The 17675-nt window shown below is 41.6% G+C and overlaps 2 protein-coding genes across 2 annotated transcripts; both read left to right on the forward strand.

Moving 5' to 3' along the window:
* The first annotated feature begins 5245 nt into the window (after nt 1-5245).
* On the forward strand, nt 5246-8225 carry ltb4r2a (leukotriene B4 receptor 2a). Its single transcript, XM_061066584.1, has 4 exons — nt 5246-5827; nt 6230-6430; nt 6594-6634; nt 7922-8225. The coding sequence occupies exons 1-4, from the start codon at nt 5246-5248 to the stop codon at nt 8223-8225; spliced, it is 1128 nt and encodes a 375-aa protein (XP_060922567.1).
* Nucleotides 8226-10551: 2326 nt separating this feature from the next.
* Nucleotides 10552-15421, forward strand: ltb4r (leukotriene B4 receptor). The gene is made up of 4 exons (XM_061066391.1): nt 10552-10609; nt 11376-11922; nt 13292-13568; nt 14473-15421. Exons 2-4 carry the CDS (start codon nt 11396-11398, stop codon nt 14842-14844), a joined length of 1176 nt encoding a protein of 391 aa, XP_060922374.1. The 5' UTR covers nt 10552-10609; nt 11376-11395; the 3' UTR covers nt 14845-15421.
* The last annotated feature ends 2254 nt before the right edge of the window (nt 15422-17675 follow it).

Here is a 17675-nt window from a genome sequence, read left to right on the forward strand (position 1 = left end):
CTAACAATAACATTACCATCATATCATCAGTACTATTACCATCATCTTGCCACTGCACCTTATCTACCTATTTATCTTGTGTTTCTGTTTTTATTCTTTCTACCTCAATATTTTTTATTTTATTCTATTGTATTGTATTTTATTGTATTCAAATATACCAGCTGCTATGACGACTTAATTTCCCTTCGGGGATGAATAAAGTAATCTATCTATCTATCTATCTATCTATCTATCTATCTATCTATCTATCTATCTATCTATCTATCTATCTATCTATCTATCTATCTATCTATCTATCTATCTATCTATCTATCTATCTATCTATCTATCTATCTATCTATCTATCTATCTATCTATCTATCTATCTATCTATCTATCTATCTATCTATCTATCTATCTATCTATCTATCTATCTATCTATCTATCTATCTATCTATCTATCTATCTATCTATCTATCTATCTATCTATCTATCTATCTATCTATCTATCTATCTATCTATCTATCTATCTATCTATCTATTTATCTATCGCTCTGTCTCTCTGTCTATCTATCTATCTATCTATCTATCTATCTATCTATCTATCTATCTATCTATCTATCTAACTATCTATCTATCTATCTATCTATCTATCTATCTATCTATCTATCTATCTATCTATCTATCTATCTATCTATCTATCTATCTATCTATCTATCTATCTATCTATCTATCTATCTATCTATCTATCTATCTATCTATCTATCTATCTCTCTATCTCTCTATCTCTCTATCTATCTATCTATCTATCTATCTATCTATCTATCTATCTATCTATCTATCTATCTATCTATCTATCTATCTATCTATCTATCTATCTATCTATCTATCTATCTATCTATCTATCTATCTATCTATCTATCTATCTATCTATCTAACTTGCTGACTGAGGCCACGACCTCTGACCTTGACCTCTGTAGCTCTTCAGGATGCCTGAAGGTCCTTTGGGATCAGTAGAGTATAGAGGAGGAGCCTAAATGACGTCTGGTAGCATTGTGTTTGTGTTTAGTTTGGAGAAACGTTTGAGTCCGACTCGTGTGGACTCACTGGACTTGAACGTGTAACGGGGAGAGTCGGCCCCGGATGTCCGCTGTCGTCCCTGGACGCCCCCCCCCAACACGTCGGCTTGTGCCTCAAGAGGCTAATTAGATTGTGATTAACCTGCAACCTTAACCCCATCCGATACCTTTGAGATGAACTGGAATCGATGGTTGCTTGTATAAGGTCCGCCCTGTGATTGGCTGCATGGCGCTCTGCAGGGTTCCACCCCCCCCCCCCCTTTGGCCCAAGGAGTAGGTGATGCCCTCTGGATGAAGTGGACTCGTCACAGGTGGATCCTTCACTCAACACGTGAGGCAGCTGACAGGCCGGCCGGGCAGAGGCAGGCCAGAGAAGTGTGACACGCCTCCCCCCCCCCCCCCCCCCCCCCCCCGCTCACTGCAAATACATGTTACAGCAAGCATGACACATCAATGGAGAGACAAGGAGGGAGAGCGAGAAAGAAAGAGGGAGAGTAACTGGGTGGGTGGAAAATGTGTGTGGGAGAGAGAAATCCAATATAATCAGACTTCTTCTCCAGCTTTTTGTGTCTTTTTTTATTCTCCTGGGATGTGCGTCTGATGCCCTGGTGAGTGTGTGTCTCATTCATGAGTGTGTGTTGGTTTGTGTGTCGGTGACAACGCTGTGGTTGCAGCGGCTGCAAATCACTGCAGTCAATCAGAGCTCTGCCGCTGAAGGGAAGCTTTCCTTCGAAGGGTTTTCAGGAGCTTTTGCTTCCGACCTGTTGTTGTGTGTCTTTGTGTGTTGAGACATTAATGTGTGGTTCATTTTTACGCCTGCGATTTGTTCAGTTTCAGCAACGCGTCAACTTAACCTGTTTCACTATTGTTTATTGTGCGTTGTTCCATTCCTGTGTACACGGAGGGTTTCAGCAAGTATGTGCATGAGTCACACAATGCACACACACACACACACACACACACCTTTTCAGTGAAGTTGTGTAATGTGGTCACTTGTGTCTCAGGGACGTCTGTTTGTAGAAATTATAATAAAAACGCAATAAAATGTGGAGACAGAGCGGAAACCTGCCAACCACAGGAGAAATGACAACAGAGTCCAAGTGCGTTCACAAGCTGCTGATTGTTGTTGTGTTGTAGTGTGTGTCGCCGTTGGGCCGTTGCACAACATGTCACTGTCTGAGTGGCTGCCGCTGCTCGGAGGCCACTGTCAATGTGGTCGGACCGGCTCTCTGTAAACACTGGCCATGTGGTTACACGTCTTCAGTCTATTCTTCTCCTGAAACCTTGTCAAAACCGATCCTCTCAGCAGTGATTCATGGGACAGGAGTGTGTAACTACAGTGCACCTGGACCCCCGGCCCACGGGAAACAGAACACAAGGGACAGCTTTGGGGATTGTAATCATAAATCAGTTTATTTCTGAACGACCTACGTGTCGCTGGCAATGTGCAGTGAAGTCAGTGAGAGCCAATGTTGTCTTGGTCACATCGTCCTGGATTGTGAGTCTCACTAATTATATTCTTAACTTCTAATTAAAGCAAGTCAACTTTGATAGTTTCCAATGTGCCCCATAAGTAATCTGAATGAACCTGACTCACTTGTGATCTATTATTTAGGAAACAAGTAGGATGTTTAAAACTGAGGTCTGTACTTGGAATGAAATGAAAAAGAACAGCAAAGGTCAAATAACTTAATTAGTTATAACCTAATGATTATTATCTTACAATTTTCATAAAATATCACCAGTTTCAAAAGTCCCAAAAAGTCAAATTACGTATGTGGAGCTTCCGGTTATTTTACAACAGTATGTGCGCTACAGCTTGTACTGAATTATATAAGCACAGTTCTGCTGCTATAGGAGCTCTGCTTATATACAGTGGATATCTATGGAGGCTTTAGGAATATTATGGAAATTAAACTTCTTCAAAACAACACATGATATAATAAATATAAATACATACATTAAATAAAAGAAATACAATCTAAAACCAAAACCACACATGACTGAATAAATATAAATACATACATTAAATAAAAGAAATACAATCTAAAACCAAAACCACACATGACTGAATAAAAATAAATACATACATTAAATAAAAGAAATACAATCTAAAACCAAAACCACACCTGACAGAATAAATATAAATACACACATCAAATAAAAGAAATACAATCTAAAACCAAAACCACACATGACTGAATAAAAATAAATACATACATTAAATAAAAGAAATACAATCTAAAACCAAAACCACACATGACTGAATAAAAATAAATACATACATTAAATAAAAGAAATACAATCTAAAACCCAAACCACCCATGAGGGAATAAGGTCGTAGCCTCTGTTTGTAGCGATGTCACCTTGGTGACGCACTCTGACTTACAGTGTTTAATCCGTAATTACAGCTGCTAATAAAAAAAATATTTATGTGGGAGTAAATGATTGAGAACGGGAGCCGTCTTCAGGGCGTGTTCTCGTACCAATACTGGAGATATGTTCTGCAAGTGACGACATGTTACTGTTTAAAACATTTTTCCAGTAACTCCAAATAGTTTTAATACACATGTTGTCTGGCAGGAGCCACAAGACAATTATCCCTGAGCTGCACCAACTGTTTAATGTGTCTGTGAAGCTCCGATTTATAAATTCATGTGTCATCGTTTCTAATAAATTGATTAAACACTTGTTTTTAGCAAACGTTACTCAAGCAGGAGAAAATTGTGCCTCTGTTGGGATGATTTTCCACCGTGGATGGAAACTTAATTTGGGTTTAAAACAATTGATCTTCAGGGCAAAAAGGAATCGACAATATCAAGCTCAATACTTCTCATTATGATCAAGTTATTGTTAGTTTATAGAAGTGGTTATGGGATTTGCAGAATAATGTGAAAAATACAGATTATTAAAGATTTACACTACATCAAAACAAGATCCTAATTTGGTTTAATTCTTCCGGAAGCATCTCAACAACACTTTGTCACAAATATGATATATTATCACGTTTTGTTAGTTTTAGAGTTTAAAACATCACATAAATGGGGTGAATTTAATTTAACTGATTCAATCACATGCAAGTTACATGTGGAGTGGAGCTCTTAAAAAATGTTATAAACATAATGTAGTAACCTAACCAATGTTCTGTAAAGAGAATGTGTTTTATGTAAAATCTCAGTATGCAGAGTAACTGTAGTTAAATGTTATGATCATATTTTACATTGTGTTTCTTGTCTATTTTAGTTGTGTTTATATTTTATTTCCTGTTACGCTACCTGATCTTATACTTTCTTTCCTCTAGATCCTATTAATAATACAAATAATTAATAAACAAATAATCTTTGTCCAGTGTAAATCGTTTCAAATAGCTTTTGTGTTTGAATTGTACTATAAATACATTTTATCTGTCGGGCTTAAAGAGGAACAGAGAGAGTAGGATATTGAATCTCTGCTCAAACAGCAACATCATGTCTCTTGCTCTCCGCACGTGTCTGGTCTCGTCGTTCAGGAATTAAGATCCACCGTTAAAACTTGTTTCACTTGTGGCACACGCCCGAGTATATTCTACACAAATACATACTTGTATTTTCAAACTGGGGCTCGTGCCAAAACGAGACATTTTATTTTGTCGGAGACGCTGAGTAATACAGTAGTTCTTGGAACTGGAAAGAAATGTTTTCATATTCTGGTGAATTTTCTGTGAAACTGCAAAGGAAATGCTGACTCATATTTATCAGGAGTTTTAAAAAACACACTTGTGAGCTTTGTAAGCGTTTTATCATTTGTCATTTGAAATACCTGAAATCCAATGTACGTAAATCAATCACTCAAACTTGTGTATTAGCCACACATGTGGACAGTAATACAGCTTATTCAGTTATATTCAGTGAAAAACATTGCAGATAAACCAGATAGGATGAACGTAAAGTTTTCTAACTTCACTCTGCATCATGGACTGTTTATTAAAAGCCAGGCACACAAACATTAAGAAAGTGACAGCTCATTGTAGAACTGTTCTCAGGACTGACACGGACTGATTCTGAAGTAGCTGCGAAGTATCAACACAGGCGAAGACAACAGAACATTCCAAGCTGGTCGGTTCAGAACGGTCACTGCTCTCTACTTGAAATAAATGAACCTTCAAACAAACTCATTCACCAATGTTCTCACTTTGGCAGGTTACAAAAATGGCTCAAAACAACAGTTTGACCTACTCAACTGGCCCAACCCTCCCGCCCCAAACCATCGTGGGTAGCTCACACGCCACCACCGTGGGCGCCGTCATCCTGACCCTCGTCTTCCTCTTGGGCTTCCCCGGGAATGTCTTTGTCATCTGGAGCATCCTGGCCCGGGCTCGGAAGCAGTCCATCACCACTCTCCTCATCCTCAACCTGGCCATCGCAGACGGCTCGCTGATGGCCCTCACCCCGTTCTTCATCGTCTACCTGGCGATGAAGAGATGGGTGTTTCAGACAGCCATGTGCAAGATCCTCTTCTACCTGTGTCTGGTCAACATGTACGCCTCCATCTATATCATCATGCTGATGAGCCTCTACCGGCTGGTGGCTATCCTGTGGCCGCTGCGCATCAGCCCGGTCACCGGCCTGAGGACGACCCTGCGGGTGCTGGCTGTGATGTGGGTGCTGGTGATCGTCGCCTCGATTCCTGCGATCATCTTCAGAGATTCACGTGAGATTCCTCTGAATATCTCAGGAGCTTCGCGTGGAAAGCCCATGGTGTGCGACTCATTCCATGAAACCGACAAAGAAGTGAGTGAAGAAGATCCTCAGTATACTCTCCTCCTTTCACTGAGGCGGCCCAGTCTCCTCAATCTGTTATCGAATAGTAAAAAAATATAACTTTTCATTCTGCAATAGAACAACAGACGAGCTGACAAACAGCGCCACCCATTTCTACTTAACCACATTTAGCTGGTTTCCACGTTGCTGTATTACCAACTTTTGGGGAAGTCAAATTACATTTTGTGGGTTGTGGCTGGCATTGACCAATCAGAAGCGTTTCAAGGGACTTTGGGGGCTCGAGGTAAAATTTCAACTTTTAGCTGAAGGGTTCAGATCGTTGTGTCGGCCTGCATTCAATTTCACATGATGCAGAATGTCTTAATATTAAATTCTCTGTCCCTCTGTCCTCACCCTGTCTCCCCTTCACAGACGGTCCTGCAGTACATGCTGGAGCTCGTGTTGGGCTGCTTTATTCCATATGGCGTCATTTTAGTCAGCTACATCTGCATCTTACGTCGAATCCGACAGTCCAAGTTCCGGCGTCGGATTCGCAGTGAGAAGCTCATCCTCGCCATCGTGTTGGTTTTCTGCCTCCTGTGGTTGCCATACCACCTCATCAACATGGTGCAAGTACGTCACTGCAGCTTGTTTTTACACATCAAACATGTCTCCGCGCATTAAGAACATTGAGAACATAGGGTCTTTAAATGTATTTTGCCGTCAATGAAGGTTTGAAAAGTTGAAAACACAACTTTTAATGTTACTAATCAAACTAATTTTGTGTTTCTCCCAGATTACATCGGCTTTGTGGCCAAAAGGTCCAGTAAGAGAGACGTAAGTGATCATACAAACAATTCAAGTTCATTATTAAGTCAGGAATCAATAGTGTTAGCTTAGCATACTGGACACAGGTGGAAACCGCTAGATGATGTTGTGCAGTCACCTGTAAAGCTCATTAGTTTATGTCTGTTTTTAAAGTCGTATAAAAGCAACACATGGCTTCACGGGGAATCGACTCCTTCAATCCGAATGCCGAAGTGTCCTTGGGATAGACAGAAAGAGTTACTGTGTATTTTACTTGATCAGTGTTGGTGTGTTTCCTGGTAACCTTTGATAGCGGCAGGTGTTGAGCCCGGTCCCATCCGGACCGGACAGCGTGTTCGTAGATTTGAGGTTCAAATGGGAAAGGTTAACAATTTAGACAAGTTCAATGTTCAAAAGTTTCACAGTAATAAGTTAATTGTATAAGAACAATACTTACAGAGAGTCTCTGGGGTTCTGCCGGACACGTCACCAGGTTCACTGGATCATGTCCAGAAGAAACGCCCACACTCATCCTAAGTCCACAGTATTTATAAAGACACAGGGTGTAACACAGAGGCGGTTCTTTCTTTGAGGGAAATCAGCAATTGGCCAGATGTTTACTGTTTCCTCAAAGTGCAGTTTTTTGCAAGCATATCACTCGTAAGGGAAAATCCAATCGACCAGGTGTCCCACTACTGTGGCTTTGGCAAACAGTGAGTCTGCCACAGCGGAGAGACACAACAGATTAGACTCAGAGGAGGATTTCATGTCTTTTTCTCACCATGTTTCATGAAGCACCTCATTGTATTAGTTCTCTCCCATTCCTGTCCTCTCCCATTCCTGAGCATCCGTGCTTTCATTATTTCAAATCTCAAGATGAATTTCCATCACACACTTTCCTCCAAATTGTATTTTGCAGTCAGATTGACACCTGCTCATGTGCATGGTTACCAGTTGGTTGCTATGACTGGTTCCTGTTTCGTTGCTCTTTCTGTGGTTGTGCCCTGTGTCTGACCCTGCGCCTGAGTCAAAAAGATAGACGTTATTCTAAGAAACAAACAACCGAGCATAAGCTTTATCTGATATTATTCATAGGATATAGGTAAAACATAGTCATAAGATAAAGAACAAAACATAGATATCTCAACACAGGCTAGCTAGTCTTGCGAAGGTGAGCTAATCACCTCCTGGCGTAAATGTAGAGAAACAAGACTGGTCCCAATATATCCATCAATTCCAAGCAAGCAAATAAAAGTATTTTCCATGATGTTAAAACTATTAAGTTCTTAACTCTCTGCTCACTTCTCCACCCACCAGGCTGGATAAAATCTGGAAAGTCAGCCGTGCAGTCACTTCCTCCATAGCCTTCATCAGCAGCTCCGTCAACCCGGTGCTCTACTTCTTCGCAGGAAAGTCTTACATCCGTCGGGAGGGGTTGGAGTTCATGGCCCGCTTGTTCGAGGGCACGGGGGCGGACTCCGCGAGCAGGAAGAGCCGACAGAACAGCCAGAACAGTCGCGACAAGGAGAAAGACGCGGATGCTGTCATGCTCAAGGACAAAGGCCGAGACTCGTTAACCAACTCGAGCTCTACTGCCAAACCCGTGAAGAATGGCAAGTAGCGGACACAGGAGGCAAAAGACTGGATGATAAAATAACTGAACCCCTCAGGCCTTTAACTCTCTCCTCCGTCCGCTCACAAGCAAATGTTAAGTTAAACAATAATAAGGGTTCATCTTGCGCAGCTGGTTCCTGACGATCACAAGAAGATGCTTCATCACGTGGATCCACTTCTGGATGATTCTGTCACAAACTCTGACAGGAATGTGGTCCTGGCATCCTGCCCCTGGACCAGCTTGCTGCCCCTGGACCAGCTTGCTGCCCCTGGACCAGCTTGCTGCCCCTGGACCAGCTTGCTGCCCCTGGACCAGCTTGCTGCCCCTGGACCAGCTTGCTGCCCCTGGACCAGCATTCTGCCCCTGGACCGGCTTGCTGCCCCTGGACCAGCTTGCTGCCCCTGGACCAGCTTGCTGCCCCTGGACCAGCTTGCTGCCCCTGGACCGGCGTCCTGCCCCTGGACCAGCGTCCTGCCCCTAGACCGGCCTCCTGCCCCTGGACCGGCATCCTGCCCCTGGACCGGCATTCCTGCCCCTGGACCGGCCTCCTGGACCGGCCTCCTGCCCCTGGACCGGCCTCCTGGACCGGCCTCCTGCCCCTGGACCGGCGTCCTGCCCCTGGACCAGCTTGCTGCCCCTGGACCAGCATCCTGCCCCTGGACCAGCATCCTGGTCCCGGGGCAGGATGCCTCCCACAGACTGGTTCACCACCGCCTTCCCAAAGCATCCATCCAAAGACAAGTGGTTCCCTAGGGGGGGGGGGGGGCTGCATGTTTACTGTCATTATGAAACTTTTTTAATGAATCTTTTCTCCAAATATTCGTCTGTGTACTTTTCTTCTTGCAGAGTTTCACTTGTACTAAAACGTCTCAAAGTGAAAGCTGAGAGTTTGAGCTGTTTGAGGTTCAGAGTTCAGGTTTATATGTTCAGAGATTCTTCCACATTTCTTATGTCTGTACGACAGATGTATTTGTATTTTTGGTCACTTTTGATTTAGTGGATAATGCTGTAAACACGGCGTTAATTTTTTTTTATAAAATGATGCTAGCAGACGGTTGCATTACTGTTTTGATTCTGATCAGGGGTCCTGAACATATTCACTCTCCTTTGAGCTTTGTTTTGGTCTCAACCAGCTCTCTAGCTGCTGAATGACTTGATGTAAAGATGGACGACACGTCTGCTCCAAAAACTGAAGCCATCTTGATTGCTCCTCGGTGCCAAGCTGCATATTATTAGTCGTGAGTCCAGCCTCCACCATGTTAGTGGATGGGACAAGGACCAAAGTAAAAGGGCCAAGTACAAGTTCAATATTTTTATCTTCAAGGAATCATTTTCGGTAGCTCATGGCACATTATCGTTCAAGAACTCATTTTCATTATTAGTCAGACGTGTATTGGTAGCATCATCGGTGTCAGATGGTAGCGCTCGCATCCCGGATCATTTGTCATCATGTCTGAATCGATGGGGGAAGTGGAGACATGCATGAGATCTGCAGAAAACAGCTCCCTCATGTGGCCAGAAACTATTTGACTAATAACTAGTTGAATGCGATGTGAGTGAAGCAATGAGTGAAGCAATTACTGGGTTGTAAAATGTAAACAGCGTTTGATTGCACTGATTGAAACTGCAGACTTTGTTCATTGTGAAAATATAGTTGTGGTAATGCTCCCCTCTGAGCATGCAATGGAACGATGAAATAGAGGAAAGACACAGTATCGAATAAAAATATTTTTCTGAAACTTCACACCTTTTGTAACTGAGTACGTCCTGTCCTTCATAAGCAGCCTGTGATATGTGGAAAGAGGAATATGATGTAAATCTGTCCATAAACGTCTGGTGCAAGAGGAGAGCGATGTGCAGCACCGGAGCTATGAGGCGAGGGATCATGTTTCAACAGGTTCTGGACTTTTTACCGGAACATTCACCACCTCACCCCTGGTGACGCTGTCTTCAGCCGTTCGGGCTTTTCCTCGAAAAACCTTTCGCAACATTTCTTCTGTCGATATCTTTCTGTCTTTGGTCCTTTGGCTGAAAATCAGCTTTCTGAGAAGCTCCACTTTCATGTGTTTGTTTTCCAGACGACTGCTGAGCACACGAGGCTCCACAAACAGGAGCAGATGCCGTGTTGACTCTTCCCATAAAGCCTCGGTGCATACCAGTATCACCAGTAGTATTGAGGCACTGGAGAATGAAACGTGTGGCATGAGCATCACAAGCTGTAAACTGGCTTCTTGTGGTCACCGGGTTTCCTCCTCACATGACCCGTCTTACTCAATACATCCAATCCGGTGTTTTCCTCTGGCAGACTCTTCACATGTCAGAGGACGCCCGGCCAACACTCACACTGGGAACCAGTCGCTGAACTGGATTCAACACATCTGCAGCTGAAGGTCAGTTGTTCAGTTTTATATCGGTCACAATATCCAAATATTCAGATTGTTTGGTTCCTAAAATCTGGTTATTCTTTGTTAAAGACGTTTAAATGATTGTATAAAAGGAAGAGCTTAAGTCAGCAGGTTTGCTGGATGTTTATACAATTTAAAATTATATATTTTTACATATTTCTATTATCCACAAAAAACATTAACTTTTGTCTTTATTGATCATTTAAATAATGATTAGGAAAATAAAAATATAACGTTATTTAAGCTGCCATTAAAATGTGCTTCACAAGGCGGAGAAACACAAAATAAGACCAATACAATGTCATTTAAAATCAAAGACAACAAATTATTACATTTAATACATTTTACAAAAGTTAATTTTGCAATAAAACAGGGATCTGACAGTTATTATAAATAAGGAGATGCTCCATCCTATGACCTTTACATTAGACTCTATTTGGATATTTAGTCGGGTTACTGCTTTTCAGGGATTTTATTTCAACCTCTGACTTTCCTTGAATGCTTGAACTTATCAATGTGACTAATTAATTTGACTTTGAAAGTTTAAGTGATGAAAACCTGCTCCTAAGACCCTTCACCGAGGCAGCCCCTGACCTCTGACCTCTCTTCACTGTCGATCATGAGCCCTGAACTGATGAATTCATAAATCAAATTGACAAAAAGCTTATTGTGCAATGTTTGGCAGCCTTGCACATCCACATGTCACAAACGTTGATGCAACATATCCTGTTTCCTGCCTCTTTTTTCATAGCGAGGTTGAGTCACTTTCAGATGTCGAACACAAACTCTCAGATCTCTCTGATGGCGTCTAATATCGCCGCCGCCGCCGCCGCCGTCCCCTCCCAGCAGCCCCCCCCTCTGCCCATCAGCGTCTCAGCCCAGGTCGGCATCGCCATCCTGACCCTGGCCTTCGTGCTGGGCTTCCCCGGGAACCTGTTTGTGGTCTGGTCCGTGGTGTGCCAGGTGAAGAAGCGCTCAGTGACCTGCCTGCTGGTTCTGAACCTGGCTCTGGCCGACGCCTCCGTGCTGCTCAGCGCGCCTCTCTTCCTGCGCTACCTGGCTGGAGGCTGGGGCTGGGAGTTTGGCTCAGCGGCGTGCAAGCTGGTGCACTACCTGTCCAGTGTCAACATGTACGTGTCCATTTACCTGATCTGCCTGATGAGCATGGACCGCTGGCTGGCCGTCACCAAGCCGTTCCTGTCCCAGAGGATGAGAACCAAGCGCTCCCTGCTGGTTCTCCTGTTGGGCGTCTGGGTGATGGCGTTCATCCTGTCCCTGCCGATGCCTTTCTACCGCAGGTGAGTCTCACATCTATCGACTGCACATCTATTTTGCAATGTTTAGTTTTTAGATAGATAGATAGATAGATAGATAGATAGATAGATAGATAGATAGATAGATAGATAGATAGATAGATAGATAGATAGATAGATAGATAGATAGATAGATAGATAGATAGATAGATAGATGGATGGATGGATGGATGGATGGATGGATGGATGGATGGATGGATGGATGGATGGATGGATGGATGGATGGATGGATGGATGGATGGATGGATGGATGGATGGATGGATGGATGGATGGATGGATGGATAGATAGATAGATAGATAGATAGATAGATAGATAGATAGATAGATAGATAGATAGATAGATAGATAGATAGATAGATAGATAGATAGATAGATAGATAGATAGATAGATAGATAGATAGATAGATAGATAGATAGATAGATAGATAGATAGATAGATAGATAGATAGATAGATAGATAGATAGATAGATAGATAGATAGATAGATAGATAGATAGATAGATAGATAGATTACTTTATTCATCCCCGAAGGTAAATTAAGTCGTCATAGCAGCCGGTATATTTGAATACAATAAAATACAATAGAATAAAATAAAAAATATTGAGGTAGAAAGAATAAAAACAGAAACACAAGATAAATAGGTAGATAAGGTGCAGTGGCAAGATGATGGTAATAGTACTGATGATATGATGGTAATGTTATTGTTAGACAGTATATAAAAATAGTACAGTATATATAGTATATAATATAACATGATATATATTTATATATGGGGAAATTCACTTGTTACAGCAAAAAAGAGAAAAACAGAATTTAAATAACAGTGCCGAAGCAACAATAAAAAAGAAAGATCAAAATATATACACTACTAAACTACACATAATGAGAGTCAAAATATACAGAAAACAAAAACAACCTGCAAAACAGACACTGTGCAAAAGCAGGTACTGGGGAGAAAGTGGAATGATGTAAGTGTTATTGTAATGAAAACAAAAGTATTATAAGTAATATTGCAACAGTAGTGACCATGATACAGAAAAAATAATTAAAAGTAAGTGACCATAATATAAATAATACTACAAGATAGTATAAAGGAAAATATAAATATTGCAATGTAACCATTATAACGGCAGCAACAGTATATATATAATAATAGTAAATATAATAATAATAATATATATATATTGTTGCCAGGCAAAGGAAAGATTTTGATAAAAAATATGGATGAAATGGCCTCATTTCACTAGAAAGGACAATTTCCTTCAACTGTTCTGAGTCAATAAAAACATCAAACCTGATCTACAGTGAGATCCTTTTCTTTGAGTTCATGTGGGTTTGTTTCCCTCCTACAGTAATCTGAAGATCCCACTAGCGAACAACATCACTGTCAACCTTTGTCTGCAGTACCACTGGAAAAGCGTGGGTCACCAAGTGTTCCAGTACACGTTTGAGACCGTCATGGCGTGCCTGGTGCCGTTCTCCCTCATCAACACCTGCTACGCCACCGTCATCTGCCGCCTGCGCAGCGCCGTGTTCCAGCGCCGAGGCCGCGGCAGCCGCCTCATCCTGATGATCGTCTGCGCCTTCGCAGCGTTCTGGCTTCCGTATCACATCGTCAACATCATAGAGGTGATTTCATTTCTTATTTTCTGTTTAGATTTTGACCCAGGTATCGTTATTTTGTAAAATGTTGTGAACAAATCTAAACCAGACAAGCTGATAAATTATGAGCCTTTCAAAGAAATATAGATTTCAGCGTTTGCCGATATGAAAACTTGACTAAACTAAATTATTCTATAAAGTTCATAATAAAGTTTATTTTCTTGATACAGGTTCAATATATTGTATTTGTCTTTTCCTTTTATTTATAGTAAGGGTTAGGTTTAGGGTTAGCGTTCTGGCTTCCGTATCACATCGTAAACATCATAGAGGTGTTTTCATTTCTTATTTTCTTTTCTTATTTTCTTTTTAGATTTTGACCCAAGGTATCGTTATTTTGTAAAATATTGTGAACGAATCTAAACCAGACAAGCAGATAAATTATGAGCCTTTCAAAGAAATATAGATTTCAGCGTTTGCCGATATGAAAACTTGTATTTTATAGATAAACAATGCAGGAAAGCTCTACATGAGTTTCTTTATACAGTATTTTATGTTAAAAAATATTTTCTATAAATTATACTATAAAGTTCATAATAAAGTTTATTTTCTGGATACAGGTTCAATATATTGTATTTGTCTTTTCCTTTTATTTATAGTAAAGATTATGGTGAAACTGTAAAATGTCAAGCTTCCACTACAATTACATTTCTGCTTTTAGTTTCGTTATTTGTATAAATACTTTTCGGTCAACGTATTCGTATTGGGAGTTTTTTTTCCTCCCTGTTGTGATCAGGCTCCAGAAAAACGTAAATACTGAAGTAAATATTGTTGAAAAAGGCATTTTTCCCAAATGTTGATGCAGCTCAGTAGAAGAACAATACAGTTTAATATTTGTATGTTTATTATAATGTTTCCGCCCCCCCCCCCCCAGGTGGTTGGCCTGTTGCAGGGCAGTGTCTCAGTGACAGCTGCTGCTCGAACAGCTCGTCCCAACGTCACCGCCTTCGCCTACTTCAGCAGCGCCATCAACCCCATCCTCTACGTCTTCGCCGGCAGCTCCCACATCCGCAAGGCCGGCCTGAGCTTCATGGGCAAGCTGTTCGACGACACCAACTCCGAGAGCAGGACCGGGTCGACCTTCACCCGCAGCCGCAGCCGCAGCTCCCGGGACGAGACCACCGCCCTGAACACGCTGTCGGCCAAACTGGGGAACACTTTCAGAAGCAAGAGCAAGGAGAGGGGGGGCAGCGTGGCGGCCGCGGCGGCCGGAGAGACGCTCGCCAACGTGGAGCAGCCGGAGTAGAGCGGCCGCCATTTTCCTCGGACTACGTTTTTAAATTTGTTAATTACATCCAACCTGGGTTAAGTCATCGATTTTGTATTTTTGAGCCTTGTTACGTCCCTAAGTTATAAAGTTATGAAACATTAGACTGAAAACTGTTTTGTGTCCCTGTATGAAATCTGAATCCAGCGTGGGACTGAAATCTTCCACTAATAAGCACTGAATCAGTATCAATTATTGCTGATGTGATCATGGACATTTTGTATCAATTAAGTTGGATCCACGTCCCATTTGCTAACATGGAGGAGGTGGGGTTCACGACCTTTACCGCAGCCAGCCACCGGGGGCGATGAGGAGGATTTGGCTTCACTTTAAGGGGCCGTCATGTCGTCCATTTTATTTTTATAACTTACAAAAATATTTGCTTCGTATAGCAATTATTTAATCGACATTACAATGTGAAATGTAAATCTAAAAATGATCTGAAGTGGGTTTTATCTAAATTATTTTGTAATTTTGTGTAATTTTTTTGTGTAGCCACTCGACGTTCAAAAGAAACGATAAAGTTTGTCAAATAAATAAAATGTTCACACAGTCACTTGGATGTGCGACTTGTTTGTGTGTTTTTCACAGATATTTTGGACTTTTGCAACGTTCAGCTGCATGAATGGAACATTGCTCAAGCAGCATTTCCTGTCTTCACAGTTTTCTTCACCTTCATAACTCTGACCTTAAAATCAGTTTCCTGCTCGGTCTCCTTCACGACTCAGACTCAACGGTTCTCTCTCACTGAAGAAGAAGTCAGAGTCACAACTTGTTTTCACACATTTATACACGAGAAACTCAAGTGTGACGGTTGAAGAACTTCTCCTCGGAGCTGAGATTTCGCCATCGCCTTGTGTATTTATCTTGCGGTGACTAGCAGTGAGTGAACGCCCTGCCCAGGAACCGAGAGGCCTGATGTGGCAAGAGCCGTCAGCGAAGAGTTCACCAGCTTCCTGAACTCTAACAGATTATTCATGTTCTGCTGCAGGACATAGATATTCATCATGTTTCAGACAGAGCCTGAGTTGTTTTTCCTTTAACTACTTTTCTGTTCACTCAGGTGTTTGGACAAAAGTGATTCGATTGTTCTACTGCTGTGATTTATTTGGATTTCATCTGTTCCTTGTTTATGGAAAGGAATAATGATGAATGTCATTCTGTTTCTGTCAATCATATATTCAGATATTTACTCTGTGTGGTCAACTTATTTATCTTGTCCGCAAAAGAAAACAAAACTTATTTCGGGACTTCAGGATCTCCGCATTTTTCAAATTTATCTCAATGTATTCTGTGATTTACATATTTATTTATTCTATCTCCTTTATTCCTCTTTGAGTTCTCTTTGTTTCAATTTGCTTTTTATAGATCCATCGCAATTTTCCTGGAATTTTGAAAACCCCAAATACATAAATGTGACAAAAACGGTATCTAGGCTGTAATGTGAGTCACTGGCAGTAGATTGTTGTCCAGAGTCGATCATTTGATCCCAATAGAAAGATAAATCAGAGAGGATGAAGAGAGGATGAAGAGAGGATGAAGAGAGGATGAAGAGAGGATGAAGAGAGGATGAAGAGAGGATGAAGAGAGGACGAGCAGCCTTCTTTCTCAGATCAGGACTCTGCAGCGAGTGGACCTCTGACGACAGGAAGCTGCTCGTGTTGAGCAATGAGGAAAGATTCACTGCTGTGGTTTGTTATGACCTCATTTTGGATTTAAAAAGAGTTTGAGACGTAAAGAATAAAAAGACTTGGGCGCGAGTGACTTTACTGAGGTTTGACACCGACGTCACTCGGTTTCATCTGACGTCGTTCGCCGCTTCGACGACGCCCACGCTGCTTCTGATTGGCCGAGTAAAAGACGCTCTGTTTTACCCTCCAGGACCAGTGACGATATTTGTAATGTCAACATCGTGTTTTCAAACTCTCCCACCCCCCCCCTGAACCTGACGAGTCTTCAGTGTCTCCCCCCTCAGGCTGTCTGATGAACAGCAGGAGGGCGTCTCGGGTCAGGAGCTGTGGGCCTGTTTGTTGACATCATGCAAATCAAGCAGCAACACTCTGCAGTGGATGAGGAGTTTCTTCTCTTTGAGACAACACACACACACACACACACACACACACACACACACACACACACAGTACCTTGTCTATGTGACCCCTCGTGACCCCTGAGGTGTGTCTGATGTTTTCTAAACGACGTGTCAACATTGTCACGATAACGGATCCATTCAGGTTCACTGTTTGTTTCAGGAGCCGAACGCATGGATCCTGATGATGGTTCCAGAATCATCACACATTATCTCAGCTTGCTCTCGGTCAACAAACTGTGGAAATTAATCTGAAGATATAATAATTCATCAAATGCATTTTTTTGCAGCATAAATAAAACTAGTTGTGATATCTGATGGTATTTATCCCTGTTGACACAAATAGCACTAAACCTCCCTTGTCCTTTACTGCAAGTTAACAAAGGATCTTACATTGTTTTATGTAATTTGAATGATAGAATGATATTTCTTCACGTAGAAAAGTTGGTAAGGATAGAATATTGAATAGAAGGAACAGAGTTGAAAAGGCCACATGTTTTTCCTGTGAAAATCTTACAGTTTTTCACTATTGTTAACACACGTTTTTCAAAACAATAACGGCTTTTAAAAAATGCACACAGAAAACTCAAAACCTCACACACAAAATGCTAAACCTGACACTCCCTTTGCAAGATGACTCATTGCCATCAAAATGGAACTCGTGTTTTCATTTGGTACACACAGCCATGTTTTCAAATGACACACACGTACCATTTATTGA

The sequence above is a fragment of the Limanda limanda genome, chromosome 22 (genome assembly GCF_963576545.1).
Source record: "Limanda limanda chromosome 22, fLimLim1.1, whole genome shotgun sequence".
Classification (NCBI taxonomy): domain Eukaryota; kingdom Metazoa; phylum Chordata; class Actinopteri; order Pleuronectiformes; family Pleuronectidae; genus Limanda; species Limanda limanda.

What these genes read in the sequence shown, in the direction of transcription:
- ltb4r2a (XM_061066584.1), top strand. Translation starts at nt 5,246, where the DNA reads ATGGCTCAAAACAACAGTTTGACCTACTCAACTGGCCCAACCCTCCCG. An exon ending in ACCTCATCAACATGGTGCAA is followed by an intron (nt 6,431 to 6,593) that starts GTACGTCACTGC and finishes TGTTTCTCCCAG; the next exon opens with ATTACATCGGCTTTGTGGCC. An exon ending in AAAGGTCCAGTAAGAGAGAC is followed by an intron (nt 6,635 to 7,921) that starts GTAAGTGATCAT and finishes TCCACCCACCAG; the next exon opens with GCTGGATAAAATCTGGAAAG.
- ltb4r (XM_061066391.1), top strand. Translation starts at nt 11,396, where the DNA reads ATGTCGAACACAAACTCTCAGATCTCTCTGATGGCGTCTAATATCGCC. An exon ending in CCGATGCCTTTCTACCGCAG is followed by an intron (nt 11,923 to 13,291) that starts GTGAGTCTCACA and finishes TCCCTCCTACAG; the next exon opens with TAATCTGAAGATCCCACTAG. An exon ending in ACATCGTCAACATCATAGAG is followed by an intron (nt 13,569 to 14,472) that starts GTGATTTCATTT and finishes CCCCCCCCCCAG; the next exon opens with GTGGTTGGCCTGTTGCAGGG.